The sequence below is a fragment of the Chroicocephalus ridibundus genome, chromosome 4 (genome assembly GCF_963924245.1).
Source record: "Chroicocephalus ridibundus chromosome 4, bChrRid1.1, whole genome shotgun sequence".
NCBI classification, from domain to species: Eukaryota; Metazoa; Chordata; class Aves; order Charadriiformes; family Laridae; genus Chroicocephalus; species Chroicocephalus ridibundus.
The window spans coordinates 74,034,006-74,047,138 of NC_086287.1; the positions used below are offsets into that span (position 1 = coordinate 74,034,006).

At 50.5% G+C, this 13,133-nt stretch overlaps 1 protein-coding gene across 1 annotated transcript in view; it reads left to right on the forward strand.

Moving 5' to 3' along the window:
• The window catches only part of HYDIN (HYDIN axonemal central pair apparatus protein), a 165,451-nt gene that overhangs the window by 21,882 nt on the left and 130,436 nt on the right, over positions 1-13,133 (forward strand). The window contains exon 6 of the mRNA XM_063334137.1: positions 2,574-2,698. Within this exon, the coding sequence (XP_063190207.1) occupies positions 2,574-2,698 (125 nt within the window). The remainder of the gene's footprint in view (positions 1-2,573; positions 2,699-13,133) is intronic.

Here is a 13,133-nt window from a genome sequence, read left to right on the forward strand (position 1 = left end):
GTGACGTGGTGGTTTGAGAGCCTGAGTCACGGAGCCGCCAGCTTCGTTCGCTCATCAGTTGTGTTTCTAAATTACGGCAGGAGTATTTGGCCCTCGGTATCCTCATGGGACATGACTTTTGCTCAAGTCTGTCAAGAGGGGGAAGCTGATGCCTGGTGAAAGGAAGCAAAAATCACTGTGAAATTGCTTACAAATAGAGTGTTGATCTCTTTCTAAAGGACAATAACAGGCAAGGTCTCAGCAGGTACCGGTGGGAAGGTCTCTCCTGAACTGGTGTGGCTAAATGAGTTTATACGAGCTGGGGGTTGCAAGGCACCATTGGGACATCTGCACCAGTGAAAGTTTAGATGTAGCAAACATCCAAACCGACATAGTTAAAAAGCATATTGGAAGAAAACAAGCTTTTTTAAAAAAAAAAAAAACCCAACCTTCAAACCTTATTTTTTTTTCTGTCTTTCAGGAGCAGTAGTGATTGATTAAAAGGGTAGCTCTAACAGGGCCAGGATTATCTTAAAGAACAGCTCACAATTAATGGATAAAAGGCCAAAGTTGAGCCTGCCAGCTTCATCTCTTGGCAGTGGGTTTCCTTTGACTATTACAAAGTGTCAAGGATGTCTCCTGTGCATCTCTTCTTATCTGTAGGCTTCAGGGAACAGCTTAGTGATGTTGACTGAGAATCAGAGGAGTTAAGTTTAACCATGGAGCTTGCATCTTTGGGGCTCGGAGAACCAGGTCCCCGTGAGGGATACTGAGCTCTTGCTACAGTAGTAAGAGTTGTCTCGTGGGCACAGCGTGGGGTGGGATGTAGGAGATGCAGCGTGTGACTTGTGCTCCGTTTCTCAGTCCTGAGAACTGAGTCCTGAACTGGGTTGGATCCTCCTCTTCCAATAATTTGAAATTATGGAGATATCTTCTTTTTTCAGGCATCCGCTGAAGTTACCACCAGGAATGTTATCCCCATCCCAGCCATCTGAGGGCAGGAGTATGTAGACATGGGGAAGGAGTAGGAAGGTGACAGGATGGGAGGTAGTGTTGAAGCGTTGCCAGGAATCCCCTTCCTTAAATAGCAGCTTTTATCTTTCTGGCAAGGTTTCTGGCAAAAAAAATAAAAGGGGGAAAAAAAAAAAATAATTCTGTGCCTTTCCCACAGTGGGCCATGGTCCCACCCAAGCACCAGCAGAAAGCATCAGTGCAGACGCAGGACCACGTAGAGCGATCTGGTTCTGAGGCTGGTGGGGTCTTGTCTTTCCTCCTCTCTCAAAAGTCTCAAGTCCAGCATGTAAGCGTTGCTGGCCCGATGCTTCTCCATTCGAGTCAGCAGCAATGAGGTCAGGCCCCTGATTGCAGCAATATCTCCTTAATGAGCAGGAACTCCAGCAATTTCGTCAGCTGTCACTACTTACATGAACAAAGTTCACCTTGTGCGTGGCTCATTATTTTCGTGTGCGCACTGCTTTCTCTAACCCTGGTAGAACTCCCCAGAACACGTTTTTAAGGTGGCAAATTGACTGCCAGCGAAGCACCGAAAACAATAACTTTTGTTTTCTAAGTGGTGCTGTATGCAGTCCGCAAAGCCCAGCCACCACCGTTGTGCCGAAGCATGTTCCATCTGACTCGTCCCTGAGCGTTAAAAGCACCGAGTTTTGCATCCATCAGCCAAGGTCTCTTTACCTGGTGACAAATTGTTAATTGCTCACATGAAATCAAAAGTTCACCAACACGTTTTCGTAATTATTTCCAACACATTGCGCAGACTTTGGTGGCCCAAGCAGGCAGTTACCAAGCTTGGATTACAACCCAGAGTCCCAGACTGCAGAGAAAACCTCCTGGTAAACTCGCCTTGGTACGCTCCTGTGAATGATGCGTCATTTAGCGAGGGATTTAATTGTTTGGGCTGTAAACGGGACGCTCCTCTTGTGTTTTGTTGTGGTGCCACTCTCATCTGCATTTGCACTCAGATTTTTCTGGTTGTTCTTTTTCTTAGAGCAGTTTTCATTGAAATGCTGATAAAACGTGCCCTTTCTTAAGCTAAATCAGGATGTTTTCAAGGTTTAAAAAAAAAAAAAAGAATTCTGCAAATTAAAGCGTAATTATTCTCTGGTCTTCAAAAAAGGCTTTTATTCTGGGTCTGGTTTCTAGGCTGTAATCCCACTGGAACAGGTATTGCCTTGACATTTGCATCTCTTGAGGTGAGGTTTATAGGTGGCAGGAAAAGACCGATTCCTGAGGAGATCGGTGTGGAGTTGTGCCTGCAAATAGCTGTCACTATCTCCGTGTTCTTCCAAAACCCATCTCTGGTGGTACTGCTAGCGGTTGGACCCCGGAGCATCACTGTGGAGGACTGGATGGAGAGCGTGGGGGAGATGAGGTCATTTTATATCATAAGATCTTCCGAGGGCTGGATCCCTTCAGAAGCGAGAGTCAGTAGCTCCGTTTTCTCATCCTATACATTGTGTTTCTCCTCTGCTGGCTGTGGTCTGTGTGCTCCTTGCTTGCACAAGTGAGCTGAAGTGGACTAGAGTATAGTCCCTGAATGTCCCACGATGGTCCTGGTGTCTCTCTCTGTCTTGCAGCCCTTTCTCTGCGGATCCCTCCATCGGGACTCTCGGCATCGGTGACACCATGCAAGTCACGGTGGAGTTTCACCCGCTGAAAACGGGGGATCATTCCAGGTCCCTGGTGGTTCACTACGACACGGGTAAGTGCTGGGCGCTGCATGGGGCACGCTCTCTGTGTCCTTCAAAATGGAGCCTCTTCTAAGCAGAATAACGTTAAGCTTTCATGGCCAACAGCTTCTAACCTCCGCGTGTTTCAGTGCTTAGAAGTGAGCAGGTAAGGGGCAAAGGCTGAGTCTGTCCATGTTCTGAATGTCCTGTATCCATCCCCGGGGGACCCTGCTGTCAGCATGGTGCTCTCCACCCAGCACCTCCTGCTGACAGTCGTCTGCCATCATTCCCTGTTGTCCCAGCCACCGTAATTCCCTCTCCAGGTGTACCTCCCCTGTCCCAGCTTTCCCTCAAATAAAAGTGAAAAATAGGTGGCGATTAAGGGATTGTTAAAGCTGATCCCATCAAAGAGGAAGGACATTTTTGGAATCCTGTGTTTTGCTGGGAGTTGCGGAGTGGAAGAAGGAGGGATATTGATTCTCCATTGCGGCGTGCATATGCTTGTGTGAAGCTTTATTTCTAGGCAGTGCTGTTTGACGCGTAATATGGGGAGCGCGTGTGTCCATCGGACTCTTTCTAGTGCTCGCTGTCTCTTACACACCTCTGTCCCACACGTGCTTCTCCGTGGTGGTGCCACAGACCCTTGTCTCCATGTTGCCCTCTACCCGTCTACGTCCCACACTTCCCAACATCAGGACTTGAGGGCTCTTGGGATTTGGCAGGGAGCGCTCGCTGCCTCCCAAAAATAGGTGCGAGATTTATACCAGGGTATGAAAGCAAGGTCAGGCCACAGAAATACCGTCAGCTTTAAGTCACTTCAAGACGAAGTGGGGAAAACTCTGGAAAAAGGTGCCATGTTAAAAAAAAAAAAAGTGCGTTAAAAAGCTTCTGTCAGTCTTGACTCAGCAGAGGTGTCTTGTGATGCTGAACCAGACACTTTCTCAGTTGCATGAATGCTTTTGGTGTGCATTTTCTCTTGCTTGAAAGAGGTTTGTTTTGTCCCTTTTCCCGAAGGTTGGTCCTGGGAAGTGCGGTGTCCTAATCTGGGTTCTACGGTGATGCTTTAGCCCAGCAGTGAGCATCTTGGTTGTCTCGAGTTTGTAGAGTTATAAAAATGCTCCTGTATCTTCCAAAGGCTCTTTGTAGCTTCGAGATATCCCAGCTTTGTGTAATATTTGTCAGCTAATGATGTATTCACAGAGGTTTGTGCTCATTCTGAGAAGCTCATGGGTTTGGATAATGTTCCTGAAAGCGCTAATGAAGTTTCAGGTAGAGAAGCACAAAAAGTGCCCTGTTTGTCTGCATATAGAGAAGCTCTAGGATAAAATTCAGAGGGCTAGACCTTTCCCTGGGGTAAATCAGTAGTAGCACCAGAGGTTAGGGCCTGGCTTGGATTAGAAATAGCGTGACCAGCAGAAGTGGGGAGGTGATTGTCCCCCTGTACTCAGCACTGGTGAGGCCACACCTTGAGTACTGTGTCCAGTTTTGGGCACCTCAATACAAGAGAGATGTCGAGGTGCTGGAGCAAGTGCAGAGGAGGGCAACGAAGCTGGTGAAGGGCCTGGAGAAGAAATCTTATGAAGAGCGATTGAAGGAGCTGGGACTGTTCAGTTTGAGGAAGAGGAGGCTGAGGGGAGACCTCATCACTCTCCACAACTACTTGAAAGGCCATTGTAGAGAGGTTGGTGCTGGTCTCTTCTCACAGGTAACTAGCAATAGAACAAGAGGGAATGGGTTCAAGCTGCAACAGGGTAGGTTTAGGCTGGACATTAGGAAAAAATTCCTCATAGAGAGTGGTCAGACACTGGAATAGGCTGCCCAGGGAGGTGGTGGAGTCACCATCCCTGAAAGTGTTTAAGAGTTGTTTAGATGTGGTGTTGGGGGATATGGTGTAGGGGGGAACTTTGTAGAGTGGGGTTGATGGTTGGACTCGATCCCAAGGGTCTTTTCCAACCTGAATGATTCTATGAAAAGACTGAGTGAATAATCAGGACCAGGATCTTCATGGCTTGCTTGGAAAACCTGTGTCTTGTTTTTGCTGAAACTCCTGGTTCCTCTGTGGTTCATCTTTGCAAAAGCAATGTGCGTGGACAGACCACATCTACCCAAGATGAACGACCTCCATGTGCAGCTACCAGGGAGACGAACCTGGGATTCACTCCTGCCTATCGGTACGAGGCTGTAGTTATTTTTAAATAAGCCACGGTTGGAGAAGGAGAGCAAGGGAATAATTAAGGGATTATCTCTCTAGCTTTGAAGCATACAGAATGAGTAAAAGGCCACTGAGATGAATTGCTAAAGTGAAAGCGAAGCATTTAATCAATCGGTCTTAAAAGCTGCTTATCGCAGGTGTAGTGCAGAGCACCAGACCGTATCACCCGACCTCGGGTGGCGAGCCCTGGCTAATTGGTCCTGCGCTAAGTCAGGCTCCCTCTGCCTGGCGTACAAAAAGCAGCTGCATTGCTTGTTCAGAGCCCGCGGCAGCCCAGTTGTCATGAAACAGAAGCGCTAAGAGCAAAATAGCGGTTTAGGACGGTCGGGAGGTGTTTTCCTTGCGTTCTTGTGTGTCTGTGTTGACTCGCTCAGCTCACGGCTGCAGTGGTTCCCAATGAATCGTGTCGCTGTCAGTGCGACTTCACGCAGGATCCAGGTGCGTGTTATGTTGGGTTTAGTTTTTGGTGAAGTTGGGTGAAATCTGTCCCTGGCATTGCTTGAAGCACACGCAACGTGAATAAGTCACAATTTTCCCTTTGCCTATTAATTGGTTGATTTAAATTTTGTGTCCCTTAGGCTGTCCTGGTTGGGAATATAGGTGCTGTCCCCTGGGTAGACTGTGCATGTGATGGTTGTCCTGTTGCTACAGACTTTATAGATGAGCATGAAGGAAATGTCTTTGCTGCTAAGAGCATAACGATTTACAATGAAAATGTGACCTTCATCGCTTTATTTATTTATTTATTTTCGGCCCAGACTCCTCCATTTCCTCCACGCGGGTGGGTCTGGGTGTGCAGAATCCCAGCCCATCCTGAAATGAGGGTGACTTGGGATGTTCTGGGCTACAGCGCATCCCCATTCATCACCTTTAACATCAGGTGAAGACATCAGGCGGCGTTTCTCAGGTCTGCATGCCAAGCACACATACTGGTTTGGAAAGGGTTCTGCACGTAGGACCACTTGAAGGTCTGGTTGGTGGCTTGGCCCTTCTCCAGGTGACTTTTAGGCCCAACTCATGTGGAAGTGGGAAAATAAGTTTACGGAGTTAAGTCTGGTCTCAACCAAGTCAGTATTCATAAAGCTTAGATATTCTTTCAGTGCTCGAGCAGTTCTCAGGTGAGATTCCCAAGCTGGTAGCCCTGAGCGCTGCTGTTTGTACATCAAACCCAGTTGGCCGTGGTCGTAGCGTTTATTGCAACCTGACAGAGAGCACAGGCTTGGCGTTGGGAGGGTGAGATTTGCTTGGGGACATCTGGTTAAGGAGATGTGTGACAGCTTCCCAGAGCTGTGCCGGAGGTGCGAAAAACAAACTCACCAGTCCCATAGCACCCAGAAACAAGAACATCTATGGCAGATGCTCCATGCAAGTAATGCAGGCTACCAGAGAGAGGAGGTGCTGGAGAGATGCTGGGAGTTGTGGCAGGAGGGTCGCTTCTCTGCACAGAGCTCCCCAAGTCCCCACTCCTGTCTCTAAGAAGTACCTACTATGGTATGATGGGTGGTCTTCAAGGGGTAGGACCAGATTCTGTGCTTGTAGGTGGATTCCTGCAGTGCCTGGTGGACCTTGTGGCATGGTGCTCCAGCGTGCTTCTAGTCCAGGAGCTCGGTTGAGCGGTGCTGAAGTTCCTCTGTACGGTTTTTCCCCGGTGGTTGCCACATCCCTTGGGATCTCTTTGTCAGCACAGGGGAACTTCAGTAATTAGCAAAGCCCCACTGAGCTTGTGCCTCACTGACAGACACTACACGTTGAGATGCTTTCATTGCTGTCAGTGATAAGAGTAATTATGCAGATCATTTTCTTTCGGTGGCTCTGTGAGGCTAACGCAGAAGCCAAAGCCAGAGGGCAGGATCTCGCCCTCTTTGAGAGAAGAGATCAGAGACAGAACTCAGGAGAATTTTAGGAGACAGCATGTCCAAGAAGAGCCACCCCTCGAGTGGGAACATGTACTCCATCACTGGCCTGCCTCCCCTTGGTGCAGAGCCCCAGAAAGCAGCTTCCTCAGGAGAGAGGTAACATGCGGCTCAGGAATAGTTCTCAGTGATTTTAGTCCCGCTGGAAGCCTCCAGCCTCGTGCTAAAAGCCCGCTGAGGAACCATCTGGGTATTTGGCAGATTAATGCCCTGTTTTCCCTCCACTTCCTACACAATTTATGGGAGGGCTTGACAGTTCCTGAGTGGAAACCCTCCTAAAGCAAACATGGGCTTGTTTGCTGTGGATCACAGACCTTCAGAGCATCCTTTGCGGCTCTGCACACCCAGGGCAAAGAAGGGAGAGCTCAGCCTCGGCTCCTTGATTAATTACTTCAAAGGCAGGTAGAAGATGCGAGCAGCATCTGCCTCTGGCTCCGGAGTTGTCAATCAGATCAGATGAATTTTCCTGAATTTTTGGGTTAGTTACTGTCCCCGCAGGGAGCGGATGAAGTAATGTCTCCCCTCCTGAGCCCTGGGGAGCAAAACTTGCTCTCTGCTAAATTCAGGTTATTCCTGTACAAGAGAAGAGAGCAGCTAAATGGGTTTCTCCAGTGGAGCACGCTAGGAACTGGAGATGGTGCGGAGCGGAGCTTGCCCTGCCCTGGGGCAGGGGAGGGTCCGGCTGCCTTGTCCCCTCCTCTGAGCTCGGTGGCTGGCCCTGAAAGTACAGGGTCCCCAGGGCACTAAAGGGGGGAATCTCTGTGGGGATTTCAGTGCTGAGCACCAGGGAGTGAAGGCGACGTGCGGTTGTTTGGGGTGAGCACTATCTGCCCGTGTGGGCTGCTGGCCCTGTCACTGGCTGGAGCGAGCGGGATTGGCAGGTCCATGATCTTCCCCTTCCTTAGAGCCGGCACAAAGGCTTGTAGGATAGATATGATTTCCTTGGGTCCAGGCAAGAAGAAAAAATGACTTAAAAAATAAGAGGATCATCTAGGTTGGAAGGGACCTTTCAGATCATTGAGTCCAACCATCAGCCCAACACTGCCAAACCCACCACTACTCCATGTCCCTCAGCACCACGTCTGCCCGGCTTTTAAATGCCTCCAGGAATGGTGACTCCACCACTGCCCTGGGCAGCCTGTTCCCAAGGCTTGACAACCCTTTCAGTGATGATATTTTTCCTAATCTCCATCTTAAACCTCCCCTGGTGCAACTTGAGGCCACTTCCCCTTGTCCCATCACCTGTTCCTTGCGAGAAGAGACCGACCCCCCCTGGCTGCACCCTCCTTTCAGGGAGTTGCAGAGAGCGAGAAGGTCTCCCCTCAGCCTCCTCTTCTCCAGGCTGAACACCCCCAGCTCTCTCAGCCGCTCCTCACAGGACTTGTGCTCCAGACCCCTCACAAGCTCCGTTGCCCTTCTCCGGACACGCTCCAGCCCCTCAGTGTCTTGTAGAGAAGATCCTGAGTAGATCTCAAAGAAGTGAGTGGGGGGTCACTGTACTTAGCATGGCAGCAGTGTTCAGGGTTGCAGGGGGGTACTGGAGGTGAATCCAGGTCTTCTGCCCTACATGGGATGCCCTGCGATGCCTCTGCCCTTCTTGGTCTAACCACAGACAGCTCTTCTGCCCTGCAGCAGCCTCTGGAGCCACGAGTGATAACTGCTAGCTTGAGAAAACACTGACATTTAATCTCAAATGGGGAAAATGAGGCATGAGATCACTGGAAAAATTAAGGCAGATTTAAAAACGACTAATTAGGGAGCTGACGTGGAGCTCTTTAGTCACCCGTGGAATGACAGCGAGTTTGACGTGATGTATTAGAGCCATTTGGGTTTGGTGAAGAGGATGGGTAACGACAGAACTGGGTGTGCTTGGCTGGCAGCGGGGGAAGCACAGCCTCTGCGTCTTGGCCACGGTGATGGTCATCCGTAGCAGAGGCTCCATCACCAGGCAAATGGGCCAAGGGGAATTGCCAACCACGTTAGTGACTGTCAAACTCCTGCGTGGATCAGGGTGGGGTTGCCAGCTGGGGAATGTAAACCTGTTGGGATGCTGAAGTCCTTTTTTCAGGTAAAATTGGTGCTGGGTTTAGCTGAATTGGCTCACTTTGGTAGATCACAGAACGGTTCGGGTTGGAAGGGACCTTAAAGATCATCTGGTTCCAACCCCCCTGCCCTGGGCAGGGACACCTCCCACCACACCACGTTGCTCCAAGCCCCGTCCAGCCTGGCCTTGAACCCCTCCAGGGATGGGGCAGCCACAGCTTCTCTGGGCAACCTGGGCCAGGGGCTCACCACCCTCACAGCAAACAATTCCTGCCTCAGATCTCACCTAAATCTCCCCTCTTCCAGTTTAAACCCGCTCGCCCTCGTCCCATGGCTCCCCTCCCTGCTCCAGAGTCCCTCCCCAGCTTTCCTGGAGCCCCTTTAGGGCCTGGCAGGGGCTGGAAGGTCTCCCCAGAGCCTTCTCTTCTCCAGGCTGAACCCCCCCAGCTCTCTCAGCCTGTCCTCCCAGCAGAGGGGCTCCAGCCCTCCCAGCATCTCCAGGGCCTCCTCTGGCCCCGCTCCAACAGCTCTGTGTCCTTCTTGTGCTGAGGGCTCCAGAGCTGGACGCAGTACTCCAGGTGGGGTCTCACAGAGCGGAGCAGAGGGGCAGAATCCCCTCCCTCGCCCTGCTGCCCACGCTGCTTTTGATGCAGCCCAGGATGCAGTTGGCTTTCTGGGCTGCAAGTGCACATTGCCGGCTCACGTTGAGCTTCTCATCCACCATCACCCCCAAGTCCTTCTCCTCAGGGCTGCTCTCCAGCCATTCTCCGCCCAACCTGTATTTGTGCCTGGGATTGCCCTGGCCCAGGTGCAGCACCTTGCACTTGGCCTGGTTGAACTTCATGAGGTTTGCAAGGGCCCACCTCTCCAGCCTGTCCAGGTCCCTCTGGTTGCCACCTACGGCAGGGCTTGGCGGTGTGTTAGTCGTCACTGAGTGCATGCAGGAAACTCATTAAATCCCAGCCCTGGTTGTTTGTTGCTGTTGGAGGCTGAACGAGGGGCTGTGCTGTGGGTGTACCAGCACCTCTGATCATCTCGACTACCCACGAGGATAAAGCTCCTGGGGAAAAAAAGCACCACCTTGCCATGATACTCATCTGTGGGTTTGTGTAGACGTCGGAGAACGCAACCACCTTTGTCTAGCTGTTCTTTCCTTTAAGAACCCCCTTTCCACCCAGGCTCTTGTCATCTGTCTCGCGAGCCTGGCATCGCAATCAGTGGCTTCCAGGAACTTGTTTGAAAATAAAATGAAAATCCTATTGATTTAGCCTCTAGATCAAGCCTTTTCCTTTCTCTTTCCTCTTTGTAAATCCGCTGATGGATGTGGATAGGCAGCAGGGTTTAACTGAGGTTTAGCCCTTGTTGTGTTGCATTTTACATTCCTGAGATCGCTCCAAACAAGTTGCTGAGTGCTCTTGATTTGTACTGATGGCAGCCAGAATGGAGGTGGAAGGAAGGAGGGTCTGTGCTTGCCTGAGCCAACTTGCTGCCTCGTTAGATAATTATCTGAGTTGTCCCTGCCTTGTGCGGGGTACCAGGGTGGGAACACCAAAACCAGTTTCTGGTTTTAATCTTAGCCTCGTGCGAGTGTTGACCGGGGCTCTGCTGTCACTGTGAGTAGCGTTAAGTTACCGTCGAGCGAAAAGTCACGGCAGCAGCCCCTGAGCTTCTGATGGCCGTTGCTCTTCACCTCTGTAGTTGTTCGTCTTCATGCAATTCTCTGTTCCTTCAACGCCAGGCAGATTTAGCATCATAGAAGTATTATAGTAGTTCTTATAAATGCTAAGACGTGGGGAAATCTGCTTCCTAAGCAGCAGCCTCTTTCGGCTCCGAAGCTTTGCTGAAGTGCACCAACACAGGTGGGTTTTTTTTTAAGCTTGTGTTTAGTGATGGAAGATGTTTAGAAACTTGTTTGATTCTGTGAGTTTAGAAAGAAGATCTTGTTTCTCATGTTATCCTAAGGTGTAAGCCAGACACTGATGCTGTAGAGGCCTCTCTAGATTTTTCTTTGGATTACCAGCCATTTAAAAACTTGGCACTTGGGTCGGGGCAATCCCCAGCCCAAATCCAGGCTGGGCGGAGAATGGCTGGAGAGCAGCCCTGAGGAGAGGGACTTGGGAGTGTCTGTGGATGAGAAGCTCAACATTAACACAACGTGTGCTGGCAGCCCAGAAACCCCCCGCAGCCTGGACTGCATCGCCAGCAGCGTGGGCAGCAGTGTGAGGGAGGGGGATTCTGCCACTCCACTCTGGTGAGACCCCCCCTGCAGTGCTGCCTCCAGCGCTGGGGCACCAACAGCAGAAGGACACGGAGCTGTTGGAGCGGGGCCAGAGGAGGCCCCGGAGATGCTGGGAGGGCTGGAGCCCCTCTGCTGGGAGGACAGGCTGAGAGAACTGGGGGGGTTCAGCCTGGAGAAGAGAAGGCTCCGGGGAGACCTTCCAGCCCCTGCCAGGCCCTAAAGGGGCTCCAGGAGAGATGGGGAGGGACTCTGGAGCAGGGAGGGGAGCCATGGGACAAGGGGGAAGGGTTTTAAACTGGAAGAGGGGAGATTTAGATGAGGTAATAGGAAGAAATTGTTTGCTGTGAGGGTGGTGAGCCCCTGGCCCAGGTTGCCCAGAGAAGCTGTGGCTGCCCCATCCCTGGAGGGGTTCAAGGCCAGGCTGGACGGGGCTTGGAGCAATGTGGTGTGGTGGGAGGTGTCCCTGCCCAGGGCAAGGGGGTTGGAACCAGATGATCTTTAAGGTCGCTTCCAACCCGAACCATCGTGTGATTCTGTGACTTTCCTTTGTGCTTGTTGCAGCTGGTGAGTGCAGGTTGTGCTTTTCTTCCTTCGCTTGTGGGAATTCCCAGCAGCGTGGCTGCTTCTGATTTTTATGTTCTTGTGCGTCTGCTTCAAGTTGAGCGGAGGGAGGTATCTATTGTAGGCAAAAGAAGGTGTAAATACGGGTTCATGCAATTATGTGTTGACTTTGCATCTTAACAGCAGCAGTGTTGCAACAGACCGAGGATTGGGAACTAACACTTTATACAACTGATTGGTTATAGGCTTTTATAGTCCAAATCAATTAAAGTGATGGGTGAGTCTAATTGGCCTCCAAAGTGTTCAGTTATGTCAAAACAGCTAATAGGAAATGACTGTTTCCTGTCTTTGTCCCCTTTTTCTAGAACTGCTTGTAGTAGTGATATGGGTTTTTATATTGTTTTTAGATAAAGTTATTCTACTCCTTGCAAACAGAGAATGGCCTTTGCCCCCTCTCCAGGGCCTTGTGTTTCAAGACAGATGGTCCATCACTTTGAGGGCAGGTGAAGGGGAATTAAGTTCGTGCTTCATTTGTGCTTGAAGGGTTTTTTTGAACCATTTTATAGCTCCACAGCTACGTAATGCCCCTCCCGACAAAAACCCTGCTGAAGCAACCCATGGAGTTAAGCATACTAGCACAGATGGGGGGGTGGGTACCAGGAGGGTCATTTGGAAGTTTAAAAACTCCTGTTCGCTGTTTTGTCCATCCCCGGCTATGCACAGAAACCTGCGTGACTGTGCATATCCCTTTTTTAGCACAGGTAAGGTTTCTGGAAGAAGGTGGCTTTCATTTCTTGTTGCAAGTCATCCTCGACCGCAGCTTGTCCGCCCCATCATCGGTGGAAATCGCTAACACGTTCTTAAGCATCGTTAACTCTGGATGGGTTTCAGGGCAGAGCTGACCGTTCATTAGCCTCTTTTTCCTTGTGGATCAATCAGCATCTGCTGAGAAGCAGAAGGGCAGCTTGAAGGGTGATTGATTTATTAAGTGGTATATTGGGCATGTCTGTGCCAGGCAATCAGAATGAAAGTTCCTGCGCTGTTTTCCCCGTGGGCCAAAAAGCGATGTTTCAGCCAGTCAGGTAGCCCAGCGTATCGTTACTGTCGGAGCAGTAATGATTAAAAATAGCCCGCGGCATGCTGGATATATGCGGCAGTGCTGTCTTTCATCATCCGACTGTTTCATTGTCCTTTTCAAGACAATCCCGCGAGGCGCCTTCACGCTGGGCAGAAGAAAGCCCCTGTGCTGGAGTATTTCATCCTGTAACAAGGCGAACGGATCTTGCTAAGCGCGGTGCGGAGGAGGTGATGTGGAATACTTTGGGTGCTCCGTTACAGGAGGAGGCACTGTGAGGAGCCTGTTTGAATTGAAAAGCAGATGAGATGTAAAACATGCTAGAGAGCTGTCTGAAGTGCCTGCAACCTTTCTTGTAGGCCACTGCTGGCTGGTCATTCACAGAATCACACGATGGTTCGGGTTGGAAGGGACCTTAAAGATC